General features: G+C 45.9%; 1 protein-coding gene across 7 annotated transcripts in view; it reads left to right on the forward strand.

The window, feature by feature from the left end:
- Positions 1 to 17542, forward strand: part of fhad1 (forkhead-associated (FHA) phosphopeptide binding domain 1) — a 158268-nt gene that overhangs the window by 15229 nt on the left and 125497 nt on the right. For 6 of the 7 annotated variants that reach the window (XM_060852109.1, XM_060852107.1, XM_060852114.1 and 3 more), the window contains 7 exons: positions 1324 to 1557; positions 5400 to 5523; positions 6678 to 6808; positions 8559 to 8636; positions 11876 to 11980; positions 14680 to 14787; positions 17387 to 17473. In XM_060852109.1, coding sequence (XP_060708092.1) covers positions 1324 to 1557; positions 5400 to 5523; positions 6678 to 6808; positions 8559 to 8636; positions 11876 to 11980; positions 14680 to 14787; positions 17387 to 17473 — 867 coding nt within the window. The remainder of the gene's footprint in view (positions 1 to 1323; positions 1558 to 5399; positions 5524 to 6677; positions 6809 to 8558; positions 8637 to 11875; positions 11981 to 14679; positions 14788 to 17386; positions 17474 to 17542) is intronic. The other variant, XM_060852113.1, reaches the window with a different exon arrangement.

Genomic DNA, 17542 nt, shown 5'->3' on the forward strand with positions numbered 1-17542 from the left:
TTCCAAATGTGTTGAGGGGGTTTGGTCTGGTTCATAACACCCAGGCTAGGGATATTTTCCTAATTGGCCTGTTCAGAGGAAGGTGGGACTTAAATGTGAGCCTCTTAGCTCAGAGGTAGGGGCACTACCAACCACACAAGAGGATCATTGGTTACCTGTTAAAACATTTAATTTCCTTGCTCAAGTTGTTGGTTAGGCCACTGTTGGAATATTGTGTGCAATTCTGGTCTCCTTCCTATCAGAAGGATGTTGTGAAACTTGAAAAGGTTCAGAAAAGATTTACAAGAATGATGCCAGGGCTGGAAGGTTTGAGCTGTAGGGAGAGGCTGAATAGACTGGGCTGTTTTCCCTGGAGTGTCGGAGGCTGAGGGGTGACCTTACAGAGGTTTATAAAATCATGAGGGACATGGATAGGATAAAGAGACAAAGTCTTCTCTCTGGGGTGGGGAAGCCCAGAACTCAGTGGGCGGCACGGTGGCACAGTGGTTAGCACTGCTGTCTCACAGCGCCTGAGACCCGGGTTCAATTCCCGACTCAGGCGACTGACTGTGTGGAGTTTGCACGTTCTCCCCATGTCTGTGTGGGTTTCCTCCGGGTGCTCCAATTTCCTCCCATAGTCCAAAGATGTGCGGGTCAGGTGAATTGGCCATGCTAAATTGCCCGTAGTGTTAGGTAAGGAGTAAATGTAGGGGTATGGGTGGGTTGCTCTTCGGTGGGTCGGTATGGACTTGTTGGGTCGAAGGGCCTGTTTCCACACTGTAAGTAATCTAATTTCTAATTTCAAGTAGAGGGCATAGGTTTAGGGTGAGAGGGGAAAGTTATAAAAGAGACCTAAGGGGCAACTTTTTCACACATGTATGGAATGAGCTTCCAGAGGAAGTGGTTGGGGCTGGTACAATTACAGCATTTATAAAGGATCTAGATGAGTATAGGAATAGGAAGGGTTTAGAGGAATGTGGGTCAAGATTAGTGTGGTGCTGGAAAAGCACTGCAGTTCAGGCCACATCTGAGGAGCAGGACACATCAATGTTTTGAGCAAAAGCCTCACTCCTGATGAAGGGCATTTGACCGAAACATCAATTTTCCTGCTCCTCGGATGCTGCCGGATCTGCTGTGCTTTTCCAGCACCAGTCTAATCTTGACTGTAATCTCCAGCATCTGCAGTACCCACTGCTGCCTTCGAGAGATATGGGCCAAGTGCTGGTAAATGGGACTAGATTAGGTTAAGATGTCTGGTCGCCATGGACGCGTTGGGCCGGAGGGTCTGTTTCCGTGCGGTACATCTCTATGACTCTAATTGGTTGTTTGGACTTCAAATTACAGGAGCATCAAATCCTCCGACTGGGAGATGAAATAATCCGTCTAAGTGTTTTCGAAAGCGAGTCCAAGCGTAAAGACACCGTCATTGCCAGCTTGCGAGATGAGGTTTCAGCCTTGAAGCTGCAGCTATCCCAGGTGACTCCCAGCCAGAGCGACTTGGAAATCACGCAGCAGTTACTGACACTCGGCTGTGACATTGAAGCTAAACAGAAGCAAATTGAAACATTGAAAGATGAGGTACTATGTTTGCCTGCTTTGATCGCTGTGTCTTGTTTGGTGCGTTCAGAATAAAATGTATGGAGATAAAACCAGTGCTCAGAGGATTCCCATCTGTGTACAGCGGTGGCCAGAGTTATCCAGAGGCTTATTTTGACACGTTTTAACTTGTTTCATTGTAACGTTTACATTCCTGCAGTGGCCTCGGTTGGCTTCCTGGGGTTTGGTCACAGCACCAAATTAAAGAGAAGGTATAAAATAAAATTCGCCTGTACAGGTTGACAAAATCTTGTCACCCCTGTTTGCACAGTTTAGAATGTTAATAATTCACATCGCAGCCTCCAAAGCAGTCTGACACAAGCTTCTCAAACCAGGAGAACGGCAGAAAATAAGAAACAGGAGCGGGAGTAGGCCATTTGGCCCATCAAATCTCCCGCCATTCAGTCAGATCATGGCTGATCTGATTGTGGACTGAAGTCTACTTTATGCTTTCCTGAATACCCAGTGATTGCTTTGTCACTCAGTAATCTATCTTAACTAGCTTAATCTAGCTTAACTTGCTGTGAGATTGTTTAATGAGGCCTTCCTGAAGAAGGGCTCGGGCCCGAAACGTCGATTCTCCTGCTCTTTGGATGCTGCCTCACCTGCTGCGCTTTTCCAGCAACACATTTTTCAGCTCTGATCTCCAGCATCTGCAGTCCTCACTTTCTCCTCCTGTTTAATGAGGCAGACAGGGAAGAGAATTCCGAAGACTAACAGCTCTCAGAGAAGGAATTCTCCCCCATTTCCATCTGAAATGTATGACCCATCTCCCCTTATTTTTATTCTGTTTTCCCATGCTTTTATATTCCCCCACAGGGGGGACGCATCCTCTCAGGGCCTTACATGTTTCAAGAAGATCACCTCTCATTCTCGACTCCAGCCTGCTCAACCTTTTCCTCATAAGCCAACCCGAGAGTCCCAGGGATCAGCTGAGCGACCCTTCTTTAACCTGTTTCTAATAGGGCGACCAAAGCCTGGTCACAACCATACATAAGTGCAGTCTCACCATTGCCTTGCCAGGCTATTGCGGGACTTTCCCACTTTAGAGTGGTCATTTAGCTCAGTTGGCTGGAGGGTTGGCATCGTGGTGCCAACGCCCCTGGTTCAATTTCTGTACCAGTTGTGATCACCATGAAGGACCTGCCTTCTCAACCATGTTCCTTGCCTGAGGTGTGGTGACCCTCCGATTAAACTGACCCTGAGGTACCTCTCCCTGAGGAGAGAGCAGCCCTCTGAGTCCTTACCTTATCCTGAATCTACATTCTACCCCGGGCAATAAAGTGCAACATCCCACCTGTCTTCCCAATGACTTGCTGATTCATGATTTGGAGCAGCCAGTGTTGGACTGGGGTGTACAGCATTAAAAATCACACAACACCAGGTTTATTTGGAAGCACTAGCTTTCAGAGCACTGCTCCTCCATCAGGTTGTGGAGTATAAGACCGTGAGCCACGGAATTTATAGCAGAAGTTTACAGTATGATGTAACTGAAATTATACATTGAAAAAGGCCTGGATTGTTGCTGATTTATGCACAAGGACACCCAGATCCCTCTGTAGTTTCTGTGGTTTCTGTCCACTTCAATCATATTCTGCTTCTCTATTCTTCCTGCTAATGTGAAAACCTCACACTTTCCCACATTGCACTCCATCTGTCAATTTATTGCCCATTTGCTGAACCTATCTGTGTTGACTTGTGGACTTGTAGTGCTGGTACACATGTAAAGAATGCAGTCTGACTGTGATCATTGGATGAAATCAGATGAAGCTACCCTGGTCATAGAGTCATTGAGGTCTCCAGCATGAACACAGGCCAACTTGCCCATGCCACCCAGTTTTCACAGTTTAAGTGAGTCTCATTAGCCTGTGCTTAGCCCATATCCCTCCATGAACCTGTCTAAACCTTTCTTAAATGATGAAATTGTACTCACTTCCATCACCACCTCTATCAGCCCATTCCAGACACTCACCAGCCTCAGTGTGAAAACATTGCTCCTCTGGACTCTTTAATATCTCTCCCCTCTCACCTTAAACTATGCCCTCTAGTTTTAGACTCCCCTGCCTGCTAGCTACCTTTTTATTCCCCTCATGATGTCATATACCTGTATAAGGTCACCCTTTAGTCTCCTATGCCTCTGAATCTCTCCTTATAACTCAATTTCCAGCCCAGGTAACACCTCAGGGAATATTTTCTACACTCTTTCAATTTCTTTCAGTAGCAGGACGACCAGAACGGCACACTGTACTCCAAATGTGACCTCACCAACGTCTTGTCCAGCTGCACCAAGACATCCCATCTCCCATACTCCATACTCTGACCAGCGAAAGCTAGCATGCTGAAAGCTGCCTTCACCACCCTGACTACCTGTAATTCTGTTTTTCAAAGAGCTATAAAACTGTACCCCTCGATCTCTTTGTTCTATAACACGCCCCAGGGCCCTACCATTGTCTGTGTAATTCCTACCCTGGTTTGCTTTACTAAAATGCAACACCTTGCATTTATCTAAGTTAAACTCCATCTGTCTTTCCTCAGCCCACTCGCCCAGTTAATCAAGATCTCGCTGAATTCCCAAGTAACCTTCTTCTCTGTCCATTATACCACCAATCTTGGTGTTATCTGCAAACGTACTAACCATACCTCCTAAATTCTCATCTAAATCATTTATAGAAATGATGAGTAACAGTGGATCCAGCACCGAACTTTGTGGCACACCACTGGTCACAGGTCTCCGGTCTGAAAAACAACCCTCTAAAACCACCCTCTGTCTTCTACTGTCAAGCTAATTTTGTATCCAATTGGCTAGCTGTCCCTGGATCCTGTGAGATTTAACCTTACTCAACAACCTATTATGTGGTATCTTGTCAAAGGCCTTGCTAAAGTCCATGTAGACAACATCTACCACACTGCCCTTATCTATTTCTTGGTCACCCCTTCACAAAACTCAATCAAATTCATGAGACATGATTTCCCACGCACAAGCTATGCTGTCTGTCCCAAACGAGTCCTTGCCTCTCCAAATATCTTTAGATCTTGTCTCTCAGAATCCCTTCTCTCAACTTACCCACCACAGACATAAGGCTCACTGGTCTGTAAGTCCCAGGCATTTCCTAGCAGCCTTTCTTAAATAATGGCACGTTAACCACCTTCTGACCTTTGGGCACTTCGCCTGTGGCTGCTAATGATACCAATTATCTCCTCCAGGGGCCCTGCAATTTCTTCCCTTTGTCCCACAAAGTCCTGGGATACACATTATCAGGTCCGGGGGATTTATCTCTACCTTAACGCAGTTTAGGACTTCCGAGCACCATCACCTCTTTCGAGGTCCCTCTCCCCGGTCTGGGAATGGTTAGGCCAATTAGATTAGATTAGATTACTTACGGTATGGAAACAGGCCCTTCGGCCCAACAAGTCCACACCCACCTGCCGAAGCGCAACCCACCCTACCCCTACATTTACCCCTTACCTAACACTACGGGCAATTTAGCATGGCCAATTCACCTGGCCTGCACATCTTTGGACTGTGGGAGGAAACCGGAGCACCCGGAGGAAGCCCACGCAGACACGGGGAGAACGTGCAAACTCCACACAGTCAGTCGCCTGAGGCGGGAATTGAACCCGGGTCTCTGGCGCTGTGAGGCAGCAGTGCTAACCACTGTGCCACCATGCTGCCATAAATTGTATGAGCTCTGTGAGTGATGCATACAGACTGCATCTCACAGCCACCTCACCTCTACCACATTGTCAGGTACTACACTCCAGTTGTGTAGAGAATGGGTGCTGATAGAGGGTGATCAGTTATCTCATTAACTCTTTGCTTCAAGATAACCAAACTTCAGAAAGGCCCCAGTGAGGTGATGCAGCGTTCTCTGACTGAAAAAGACCTGGAGATCATGAAACTGAAGAGTGAAACTGAAGAGCTGAAGAAAGACAATAATATTCTCTCAGGTAGGACACTGAGATTGTGGGCAATTTCCTGATTGCATGGGCAACCGAGTGACAGGAGGTTAATTGCCGAGGGAGTGGGTAGAGGGGCATTAATGAAGGGGGTCAGGGCAAGGGTGTTAATGGATAGAGTCAGTGCAGGGGAAGGACGAATGGATGGGGTCAGGATGGAGGAGGGGGTTAATGGATGAGGTCAGAGTCAGTTTTCTGCCACCAAAATTGCCCGTAGTGTTAGATAAAGGGGTAAATGTAGGGGTATGGGTGGATTGCGCTTCGGAGGGTCGGTGTGGACTTGTTGGGCCGAAGGGCTTGTTTCCACACTGTAAGTAATCTAATCTAATCTAATCTAAGTAATTTAATCTAATCAAACTATCCTTGGCTTATTGGAGAAGTGAACTGAGCAGGAACTATGGCAATCCATTGCCTGGAGCCCATCCGTTAACACACAATGTCTGAATGGGCGAGGGATTACATTCTCCTCATGGGCCCCATTCCAATTCGTTGCTGTGTTACACACGTCTGCTCGTCCCGCCTTCTCCCTGTAACCCTTGATCCCTTACTAATTAAGAACCTATCTCTATCTTAAATACACTCAAAGACTTGGCCTCCACAGATACACCTCCCTTTGGCTGAAGAAACTCCTCCTCACTGCAGTTCGAGAGGGTTGTTCTTTCACTCTCGGCTGTGCCCTCAGGTCTTAGTCTCCCCGACTAATGGAAACATCATCTGCTCATCCACTCTGTCCAAGTCACTCACTCTTCTGTGTGTTTGAGTAAGATCAGGCCTACCCCCTCGGCAATCTTTCTACCATTGAGTACAGACCCAGAATCCTTGACCGCTCCTCAAATGACATGCCATATGACAAGTTAAAATGGTGGCTTGGTAAAGGAGCCCTTGCCAGTTACTGAGGAAGAGAGATGGAAGTTCAAATCTTGCCCGAGGCTGGTGGGTGAATCACCTAGGTGACAGGGCCCACCTCCATAACTTCCACGACACCAATGTCTGATTAGCATTAGACTGGGTCAGCGCGGCAGATGGGTTTTAGGTGGGTCAATACCATCAGGCCTGGGACAGATCAGAGTTAACCACGGGCCCAGTAGGAAGGTTAAATCTTTGCCCCCGTCCCACTTGACAATTTTCTGCTCCCCCTTGGACAGGGCTGGTGACCAGTTTGCAGCGTGACATCACAGCCAAAGACCAGCAACTGCTTCAGCTCCAAGCAGAGGGAGAGAAACTGAGGGCAGAGATCCGAGACAAGGAGGGACAGCTCGTGGCCATGTCAGCCAAGGTAGGCACTGGGGCAGGAAGGAAAGGGCACGATTTAAATGGATAAAAATCCACTGAGGTAGAAGCTTTAATCTTAGGGAAGGCAATGGCTCAGTGATATTGTCACCAGGCTAGTAATCCACAGACTCAGGTAATATTCTGGCAACGTGGATTCAAATCTGGCTTTGGCAGATGGTGGAATTTCAATCCCATAAAAATCTGGAATTAAGCTTCTGATGATGATCATGAATCCAACTGTCAGGAAAAATCCATCTGGGTCACTAATGTCCTTCAGGGAAGTGTGAGGACAAAATTTGGGTATGACATGAGCTAACCTGTAAATCCACGGGAAATCCCGGCTAGAATTGGAATGAGGTAGAGAGCCTTAGGGAATTTCAGAAGCAATAAACAGATGAATCATTTAAGATCCCTTTTCATTTACTTGATTCAAGAAAGTAGTCAGGTTAACAGAAAAGTTAATGAAACCCAGATTCTGATGCAGCAAACAGAGTTGATTCAGCATTAATCCTGAGGCCTAATTTGTTTGTGAGGGTGACCCTGTACCATACCGAGAAGGACAAAGCAATGGGGTTTAGAGTTGGATGGGAAAGCAGCACAGGCTTCAGAGAGAAGACAGAATGACACCTGGGGAGACAGGGAGCATGGTTAGCACTGCTGCCTCGTAGTGCTAAGGACCTGGGTTCAATTCCCACCTCGGGCAACTGTCTGTGTGGAGTTCGCACATTCTCCCCGTGTCTGCGTGAGTTTCCTCCGGGTGCTCCAGTTTCCTCCTACAGCCCAAAGATGTGCAGGTTAGGTGAATTGGCCATGCTAAACTACCCGTAGTGTTAGGTGCATTAGTCAGGGGTGAATGTAGGGGAATGGGTCTGCGTGGGTTGCTCGTCGGAGGGTCGGTGTGGACTTGTTGGGACGAAGGGCCTGTTTCCATACCGTAGGGAATCTAATCTAAAATGAAACAAGTGCCTTGCTGCTTTTTGGAATGTGTGAAAAACACACAATTGGAATTTAAGTGAAGGTACTACCTATGTAATTTGCAATGTATTAATATCTGATGAGCCCTTGAGGAGTTAGAGTGCTAGCTCGGAATCTTTTCTGGGATGGACTCAACAACATTGGTTCAATAAACAATCGCTGACCTGTACCTCGACGCTCCTGAGATTAGTTTGCAAATAATTTACTACGACAGAGCCACCATCCTTACCCAGTCAGGCCTACACGTGACTCCAGGCCCACGGCAATTTTGTTAGGGTCTTCACTGCCCTCTGGCCGCTTAGGGATGGGGAGTAAATGCTGGCCTCATCAACGATACCCCTTTCCCATGAACAAGGCAAAAGAAGCTGGAGCTGGCTGAATGGCCTACTCCTTATAAGTTTTTGTAAAACAGAGGAGGGGAACTGTGGCCAACTCTCATGCCTCAATTGCTATTCTGCCCCCACTACTGTGTTCAGCTTATTCAACATAACCCTGAGATTAGCTGCGATCCATTTTGTCCTGGACTGAGTGGGCAGGCAGCGTCTGTGGAGAGAGAGAGAGAAACTGTATTAATGTTTCACATCAGTGCCCTTTGCTGACTAAAATCCATCAACCTGAAACATTGTCGTTGGATACCTTCTGGGGAGGGTTAACATTTTCAGAATACACTTCAATATTTTAAAGCTGTTGTTTTCAGAAGATCTTGGACTTATTTTGAGTGAGTGTCTCTCAGACCTCTTTGTGTTAAGTTTCTAATTTTAAAACCCTTGCTGCGTCAGTTTTCCAGATTGCGAGAATCTAGAGACCACCAGGAGGAGCTCGTGAGCAAAGAAAAGGAGCTGGTGACCCACAGGCATGTGAGTGTAAATAGGAATGTGCAACTCCATCGTAGAGTCATAGAGATGTACAGCACGGAAACAGATCCTTCGGTCCAACCCATCCATGCTGACCAGATATCCCAACCCAATCTAGTCCCACCTGCCAGCACCCGGCCCATATCCTTTCTGGAAACATTTAATCTCCTCTGATTTTCAGCCCTCTTTTTTTTGATTAGATTAGATTCCCTACAGTGTGAAAACAGGCCCTTCGGCCCAAAATGTCCACACCGACCCTCCGAAGAGTAACCCACCCAGACCCATTTCCCTTTGACTAATGCACCTAATACAATGGGCAATTTAACACTGCCCATTCACCCGAGCTGCACATCTTTGGACTTTGGGAGTAAACTGGAGCAAACCCACACAGACACGCGGAGAATGCGCAAACTCCACACAGACAGTCGCCCGAGGTTGGGTTCAAACTGGAGTCCCTGGCGTTGTGAGACAGCAGTGCTAACCATTGAGCAACCGAGCTGCCCCTTTTGGTCTTGAAGGTCCAGCTTCTGGTTTACAAATTGTGAGTGGGGGTATCAGTTGATAGCCCTCTTGCCTCTGCTGATAGGCCATTGCAGTTCTGAGGGAGTGCTGCACTGTTAGAGGTGACATCTTTTATATGAGACTTCACACTCGTCTCCTCGCTCAGGTAAAAAACCCTTTGGCACTGTTTTCACAAAGAGCTGGAGAGTTCTTCTCAATGTCCTGACCGATTTTTATCCTCAATCAACATGGAAAGGAAAACAGATTATCTAGTCATTATTGTACTGCTGTTTGCCTGAGCAGGCAGTGTGCAGACTGACTGCAGTGCAGTTTTTCCCTCATTACAGCAGCATCTACATTGTACAACCCCCTTCATTAGCTCTGCAGTACATTGGGATGTCCGATGGTTGTGAGGGGTGCTGCTATATAAATGAAAGTCTGTCTTTTCTTCAACACTTTTTAACCAATTTGCCACAGCTGTTGTAACATGGTCCTCAACTTTCAGTGATTGAATTAATTCAAACAAAAATACTGAATGTGGGATTCAGGGTGTTGTACTGGCATTGGTTGAAGATTGGTTAGTTGAAAGTAAACACGCAGGAATATATGGGTCACTGTCACGTTGGCAGGTAGATGGACTGTAGTGGAGTGTTGCAAAGATCGGTGCTTGGCCTCCAACTGTTCACAATCTACGCCATTGATCCAGAGGTGAAGACGAAACATAAAACTTCCAAATCTGCAGAAATCATGGAAGTAGTGGGAGCATGTGTGTTGTGAGGATGACGCAGCTGGATGTGGACATGCTGAGTGTGTGATGTAGATAAGTGTGAGGTTATCCACTTTTGTAGGAGGACTGAAGATACTGAGTATTTCTTAAATGGTCTAAATTTGGGAAGTATTGATGTGCAGAAGAGCTGGGTGTCCTTGGTCACTAATACAGAGTGACCGCCATATCCGTGGAATCGTTGTCCGCAGTTTCAGTTACCAATAGTTTATAACGGCCCAAACATATTATGTGGAATGTTCCAGAACCAGGAGCAGGGGGCTGCTGGGAAGGTAAATTTCCCATTTCAATGAATGGGTTTGCTCCTATCCGTGGTTTTGGGCTTGTGCTGTAAGTATCCCATGGACACCATTGTAACTGAAAGCTGACATTGAGGTGCTGCTCTTGATAAGGTAAATGGTGCCTTGCCCACTGGGGTTGTAGGAGCAATGTCATTGGGCCGAGTAATCCAGAGGCCCAGTGTAATGTCAGGGGGCCTGGGTTCAAATCCCACCATGACAGATGGTGAAATTTGAATTCATAGTAAACCTGAAGGAGCGAGCTAGCCATTTAATCATTGTTTTAAAAAATTGTCTGGTTCACTAAAACCCTATAACAAAGGAAATCTGTTGTCCTGGTCTGGCCTCCAGATTCAGAGTAACATGGGTTGTAACTACCATGTGGCAATAAATACTGGCCCAGTCAGTGGCATCCACATCTTCCAAATGAATTTTTAAAATTATTGGGAGAGGATTTGAGTACAGGAGTCTGTCTTCAATGGGGTAAAACTTTGGTGAAAGTACACCTGAGGTATCGTGTGCCCTTTCCGTTCCCTTGCCTTTTGGATAAATATTTTTTCGACAGAAGGAGTGCAGTGAGGGCTTGATGGACTCATGTCTGGGATGATGGGACTGTTCTATAATGAGAGAGACTGATGGAAATGGGGGCCTGCATCACCAAGAGTTTAGAAGCAGTGATCTCACTCAAATTTAGAATTTTCTTCAAAATGCGTGGCAGAGTGAATGCAGAAAAGATGTTCCTTTGGACAAGGGGCTTCTAGAACCAAACATTGCAATGTCAGAATAAGGTGCTGGACATTTGGGATGGAAACGAGGAGGAATTTCTTCCCTGTGAGGGGAGTAACTCTTTGGAATTCCCCACTCCAGAGGTCTTTGAATGTACGCTTATTGAATTTATTCAAAACAGAGGCCAATAGTTTACTAGATACTAATGGCATCGAGCTATAATGGGATAGCATGGTAAGATGTTGTTGAGATAGATGATCAACCATGATTTTAGAATGGCTGAACAGGTTCAAGGGGCTGAATGGCCTGCTTCTGTGTCCTACAGAGCTTTGAATGGATCCAGCCTCTGTGTTCGTGCTGTTTTGAGGTACATGGAAAGAAGGAATGCCAGGGAAAAGGGAAGTGAAGGAGTTGGTTGGGTTGTAGTGCTCCTAATGGCCTGTGGAGTTTGGGGGCAGTGGAAGTCAGATTAGACTAGCAGTCTACATAATGGACCAGGCAAAAGCTGCGTGTACAAATCAGACACGGGGTGAAGAGAAACTGTTTCCCTTCTCCAGATTCCTGCCAGTCGTCTCACGGTGTTTAGGCAAAAAAGAACCAAATACATCACTAGTTGGGATTGGGTTGGTCGGTTGCAGATTGGCTAAAATACCTGATGGGAATAAATTAGGGGTTGGTGGTGGAAAAAATGTTGCTTGTAAATGAGGAAATAGCAGCTGAGTCTCAGATGTGAGTGAGGAGATACCGGTTGAAACTTTAATTGTGGAGATATGGAAACGGATGACTATTCTGGAGTGTTTCCACTAACCATTCCCTGCAAACGCACAGACTGCACGTAGTGTACAGGAAGGGAGGGTTCAAGGAGCTGAACGGTCTTTTCTCGGCCTCTCTGGGATTTAAATAAGATGAAAGGTAATAAATGGAAACTAATGCCCCGTCTGTGTTTGTGTCAGAATGCGACTCAGCTGGAGAGTCGGATGAAGGAGTTGGAGTCAGAGGTCAAGCAGCTGCGTAGTCAGCAGGATGACATGAAGACCAGTGCATCTGAGGAGAAGCAGGTAAGCACCAGGAACTCCGATGATTAATCCCATAGCTTCCCCAAAGACGTTCCCTCAAGCTGAGGTGTCTTTCCATAGTTAACCTTGAGTGTCATCCGCCCAAATCTCAGGCTCGAAGTGTGAGGCAGAGCAGTCCGCACCTATCCTGACTTTACCTTCACCTCCAAAATCCATACTTCCATGCACATCTTTACTTCCCGGTGGGAAGTAGTCATCTAGAGCAGGTGTCCTGGACAATTTTCTCGTATCCTGTTCATCCCAGGTTCACTGAGGCAGCTTGTAGATGCTGGTTTGGCTAAAAGTCAATCCCATTGGTCAAAGCTGAGACATTCCTGAACTGAGAGCTTGCTGCTCAAAGCTGAGACTTTCCTGAGCAATTTACTCTCTTTATGAAGTGACTGTAGAAACCTGAAGGTCTGAACTTTAATAAAATGCCTGGAGTCGGTACAATGAAACTTATATGCAAAATGGTTAATGGTAAGGAGAGGCTGGATAGGTTGGGACTTTTTTCACTGGAAGGCAGGAGGTTGACGGGTGACTTGATATAGGTTTATAAAATCATAAGAGGATGGGGGATTTCAAGTCTAGGGGGGATATATTTTAAGGTGGGTGGAGAAAGATTTAAAAAAGACAATTTTTTTTAACTCAAAGACTGGTTCTTGTGTGGAAAGAACTTCCAGAGGAAGTGATGGACGTGGATGTAGTTACAATGTTTAAAAGACATCTGGAGGTACCTGCATAAGAAATGTTTGGCGGGATATGGGCCAAGTGCAGGGAGATGGCACTAGTTCAGTTTGGGATGATAGTTGGCATGGACTGGTTGGACCGAAGGATCTGTTTCTGTGCAGTCCGACTCTATGACTCTAAAAGTGGTTGGTAAAGTATGCCATGTTCATGCACCTGTAAATCAGGAGCTACAGTAGCCCATTCAGCCCCTCAAGCGAACTAGTCATGGCTAAACTGGTTACGGAGAGGGAGCTTAACCTTTGGATTTCCAATGGGGAATGAACCAGTTAAATACCAAGTTGCAATTGGATCCAGTGGGGACTCAGCTGGAATGATAACTCAGTGTAGTGTTTGTATCAATAATCTCAGCCTAATATTATTGATTCCTGACTAAATTATCAATAAAACACAATTTTTAAAAAATATTATAGACACTGAAAACTCACAAAATGAAAGCCAAGAATGGACCTGTTGTATATTTTATGTTTTGGAACAGTTCACAGGAGACTCTCGTGTCTGTGTGTGTATGATTTCATTACCAATGGTTCCATACCTCGCTGGTGCTCACAGCTCTGTCTGCACTTTGTTTCTTCTTAGCCAGTCCACATCCAGGCTTAACCAGTCAAACACAGTGAGCATCAATAGTAAACAGACTCAGCTAATCAAGGACAGAACAATTGAACATTGTATGACCTATGGCTCGGTACATCATAAGTATGTAAGAAGGGTAAAGATGACTGAAAAGCCATTCAGCCCAACAAGCCTTAACCCTCCAATAGCCCCAATAGCCCAAGTTTCCTGTTCAAAATGTGAACTGTAAACGACTGGTTCAAAAGAAGGGTCACTGGACCCAAAGCATTTACTCTGCTTTCTCTCATGGACGCTGCCAGACCTGCTGAGTTTCTCCAACAATTTCTGTTCTTGTTGTTCATGGATGGAGGAACTTCCTGAGGAAGCGGTGAATGGGAGTACTATTATGATGATTAAAATTCAATTGGATAAGTACATGAACGGGAACGTACATGAAAGAGCAGCACAGTGGTTAGCACTGCTGCCTCGCAGCACCAGGGACCCGGGTTCGATTCCAGCCTTGGGCGACTATCTGTGTGGAGTTTGCACGTTCTCCCCGTGTCTGTGAGGGTTTCCCCTGGGTGCTCAGGTTTCCTCCCACAATGCTGAAAATGTGTTGCTGAAAAAGCGCAGCAGGTCAGGCAGCATCCAAGGAACAGGAGATCCAACGTTTTGGGCATAAGCCCTTCTTCAGGAATGAGGAAAGTGTGTCCAACAGGCTAAGATAAAAGGTAGGGAGGAGGGACTTGGGGGAGGGGCGATGGAGATGTGATAGGTGGAAGGAGGTCAAGGTGAGGGTGATAGGCCGGAGTGGGGTGGGGGCGGAGAGGTCAGGAAGAAGATTGCAGGTTAGGAAGGCGGTGCTGAGTTCGAGGGATTTGACTGAGACAAGGTGGGGGGAGGGGAAATGAGGAAACTGGAGAAATCTGAGTTCATCCTTGTGGTTGGAGGGTTCCTAGGCAATAGGAATTCCTCCCACAATCCAAAGATGTGCAGGTCAGGTGACTTGGCCATGCTAAATTGCCCATAGTGATAGATGCATTGGTAGGAAGTGAGTCTAGGTGGTTTACTCTTTGGAGAGTCGATGTGGACTTGTTGGGCCAAAGGGTCTGTTTCTGCACTTTAGGGAATCTGATCAGGAAAGGTTTGAAGGGATATGGGCCAGGAGCAGGCAGGTAGACTAGTTTGGGATTGTGTGCCACATGGACTGATTGGATTCAAGGCTATTTCTGTGCTCTACGACTGATTGCATTCCAAAATAGTTTATTTTATGAAATTTTTCTTAGACGCATCTAATGAGGCCTATGTAGGTGAAGCTCTTTATTTTTAAACCCTGTGTTCCTGGGTCCATTCTCCTGCTTGTTCTTGAACCAACTTACTGCAATGCTTCTCCTTTGTTTCAGGTCCGAGAGCAGCTTCAAGATGAGTTGGAGAGGACCAGGCTCCTGCTTCAGGAGATGGGCCGAAGGGAGAGACTGGTGAGGGTCGACCTGGAGCAGGCCCAAGCCAAGGTTAGAGAGAAAGCTGCCGTGTTTGACCAGAGACTCGCAAGCTCAGATCACGGCTAAAACACGTGGAACTGGACCAACATCTGGGGGAAGGCCTGGGAGGGAATGGCTTCAAGAGCCACGCTGTAGAATTGGCCAAAGGCTGCCAAGAGTTGAGTGCAGCCAATGTGCTTAACGTGCCTCAGTTGGTGGTTCTGACTCAGAAGAAAGTGTGTGTGTCCCAAAGATGTTGAAGCCTGCTTCACATATCACTCTCATTCGATACTCTATGGCCAACCTGCCACATCTGAGCTCATCCTAAAATACCGCTGTATACATCCTGACTCACCACAAGGCCTCTTCACCTATTGGCCCGGATCTCACTTTGACCGCCAGCCCAGCAACACGACTATTTTTAAGAATCCTCATCCTTATGTTCAGATCCCTCCATGGCCTTATGCCTCTCTTTTTCTGTTACATCCTCCGAACCTGTCATCAGTAATAACTTGCATTTATAAAGTGCCTTTAACATAAGAACCATCCCAACGGTCCTCCAAGAAAACTGACCCATTGAGCATCCGTGATGTTTAGCATTCCACCATTGGTGGTCATGCTTTCAGCTGCTGACCTCAAACTCTGCAATTCCCTCACTATTTCTCTATTCCTTTGCAAGATGTACCTTACCACGTCTTCCCTTGAGTAAGCGTTTATTCAAAGTTTTTGCTATGTGACTTATCAAATTTTGTTTGATAACGCAATGCAGAAGTACTTAGGGTGCTTCACCAAGGAGCTACATAAATACAAGTTGTGGCTGTCACTTTTATACACATGATGACATGAATATAGAACAAAAGCTGTATTGTAGGAATGAAATATTGTTGCATTGTGGACGATACCATCTTCAAATAAGGTGTCAGCTAAGGCATCTGGTCCCTTTGGACTCCATGTCAATGTCTTCCTGGTAGTAAGGCCAACTCATTCCTCAACAGCAGATCTGTGTCTAAACATAGCAAGATTCTGAGGTAGGGCTTGGTTCCTGGGACAAAATAATTGCCTTCGGTCAGGTTCTGTTGAGTTGTCTGTCAAACTATTGAGTAAAGTGGGTGTCACTGATCAGGATAGTTAAACCAAGGCTCATATCTCCATCACTCACTTCATTGGGAGAGAAAGATCGCCTTTCAGTAACGCATGTCTCTCAGGATGTACCAAAGTAGTGAATTATTTTTCCATCTTGTGGGAAGACCATAACTAGAGACCATCAATATAAGATAGTGTTATAGACCAGGCCAAATCCCCTCCATACATTTCAAGAAAGTAGCCCCAGCCCCTAATTTTTCTGTTCTGAGCAGGTGTAAGGTGAATATTCCAGGAGGGAAGCAGCTAGTCAAAACCCCTTGGATTTAAACAAAATAGAATTGATTTACAGAGTACCAAATGAAGCACAAACAAAAGAGAACAGAACACCGAATAATTTAATCTTTTCGAAAACCCAACAGACCATCCCAACTTAATGATGCTGTTCCAAATTCCTGCAACAATCCCCATAAACACCCTTTGGCAAAATAGATAAAATCAAGCCCAGGGTCTGACAGGAGAGAGAGAGAGAGAGACACTCAGTATGGAACATCTTCTTCCATGTCGCTGTTTCTTTTGGATTCCCAGCTAAGGACTGATCAGCAGCTCTGAGCAGCCAGACTGCTCAAACCCAACCAAACCGGTGAAAAGCTGAGCTGGGAGAAACAACCACTCCCCTTTCATTGCACAAGTGTTTGTTTTAAACCTTCAAAGCTTCTTCAAGTAGATAAACCCAGACATTTTGGAGTCTATATATTTATAACACCTCTGAAAAAATACCCTAGGTCAACCTAACCTTGTTAAAAGAGCATCATCATCACAATAGTCACCTGTAAATCTAACAGAGAATTCAGGATAAACTGCTTTACCTAATGAATGGGTCAAAATGTCATGTGGGTGGTCATAGTGGACAGTACTGATGTGTTTAGAGAGCAGCTGGACAAGAGGATGAGCACAGGTAGAGCACAGACTCCAGCATGGACTGGTTGGGCTGAAGGTCCTGTGCCTGGGTCATATATCCTACCTAACTCGATGTAATGTGCAATCCCATTTGTTAAGTTCGACTATATAAATACCAGTTTGAGCTCAACAATAGCCCACGGGGTGCCCAGTTCTGGGAATATTGTTGTGATGATGGTTAGAGACAGAATATTGGTCAGGATAACTCGCTGCTCCTCTTCATATATTATGCCATCTTAATGTCAGCACAAATCACCTTTATACAGGAGACCAGGCCTCAGTTTGAATCTTTGTAGAATGACAGCACCCCATCCTTAACAATGTAGCATGTATTTAATATCAAATTAATACCGAGTAAAGACCCGAAACTTGGAGTGGAACTCTACAATCTTCTGACTCAAGACCACTTTGTGACCAGCTGAACCAAGGTGTCACTTAAAGGAGGGCTTTCAGGGGTTTTTTGGTTAAATTGAACCTGCTGAGGGATATGTTTGTGTTGGAGTGACAGCTGCTTGGCAATTCAGCTGTAATATTGCACTTGAGTGTGTGTCCCGATATCAACCTAAAATATCCTATTGTACTTACGCAGCTGGAGCGATTCCGAAGCCGCATCATGCAGACCACGTACTCTGCTCCAGGAGTTCAATCTCCTACGGAGGCTCTTTCAGATGAGCAGGTGGGTTCCTGTTATTGTAGCAATGGCTCCAGCTCTTTATTGCTGTAGAGGGGCCAAGGAAAAGATCAG

The sequence above is a fragment of the Hemiscyllium ocellatum genome, chromosome 37 (genome assembly GCF_020745735.1).
Source record: "Hemiscyllium ocellatum isolate sHemOce1 chromosome 37, sHemOce1.pat.X.cur, whole genome shotgun sequence".
NCBI classification, from domain to species: domain Eukaryota; kingdom Metazoa; phylum Chordata; class Chondrichthyes; order Orectolobiformes; family Hemiscylliidae; genus Hemiscyllium; species Hemiscyllium ocellatum.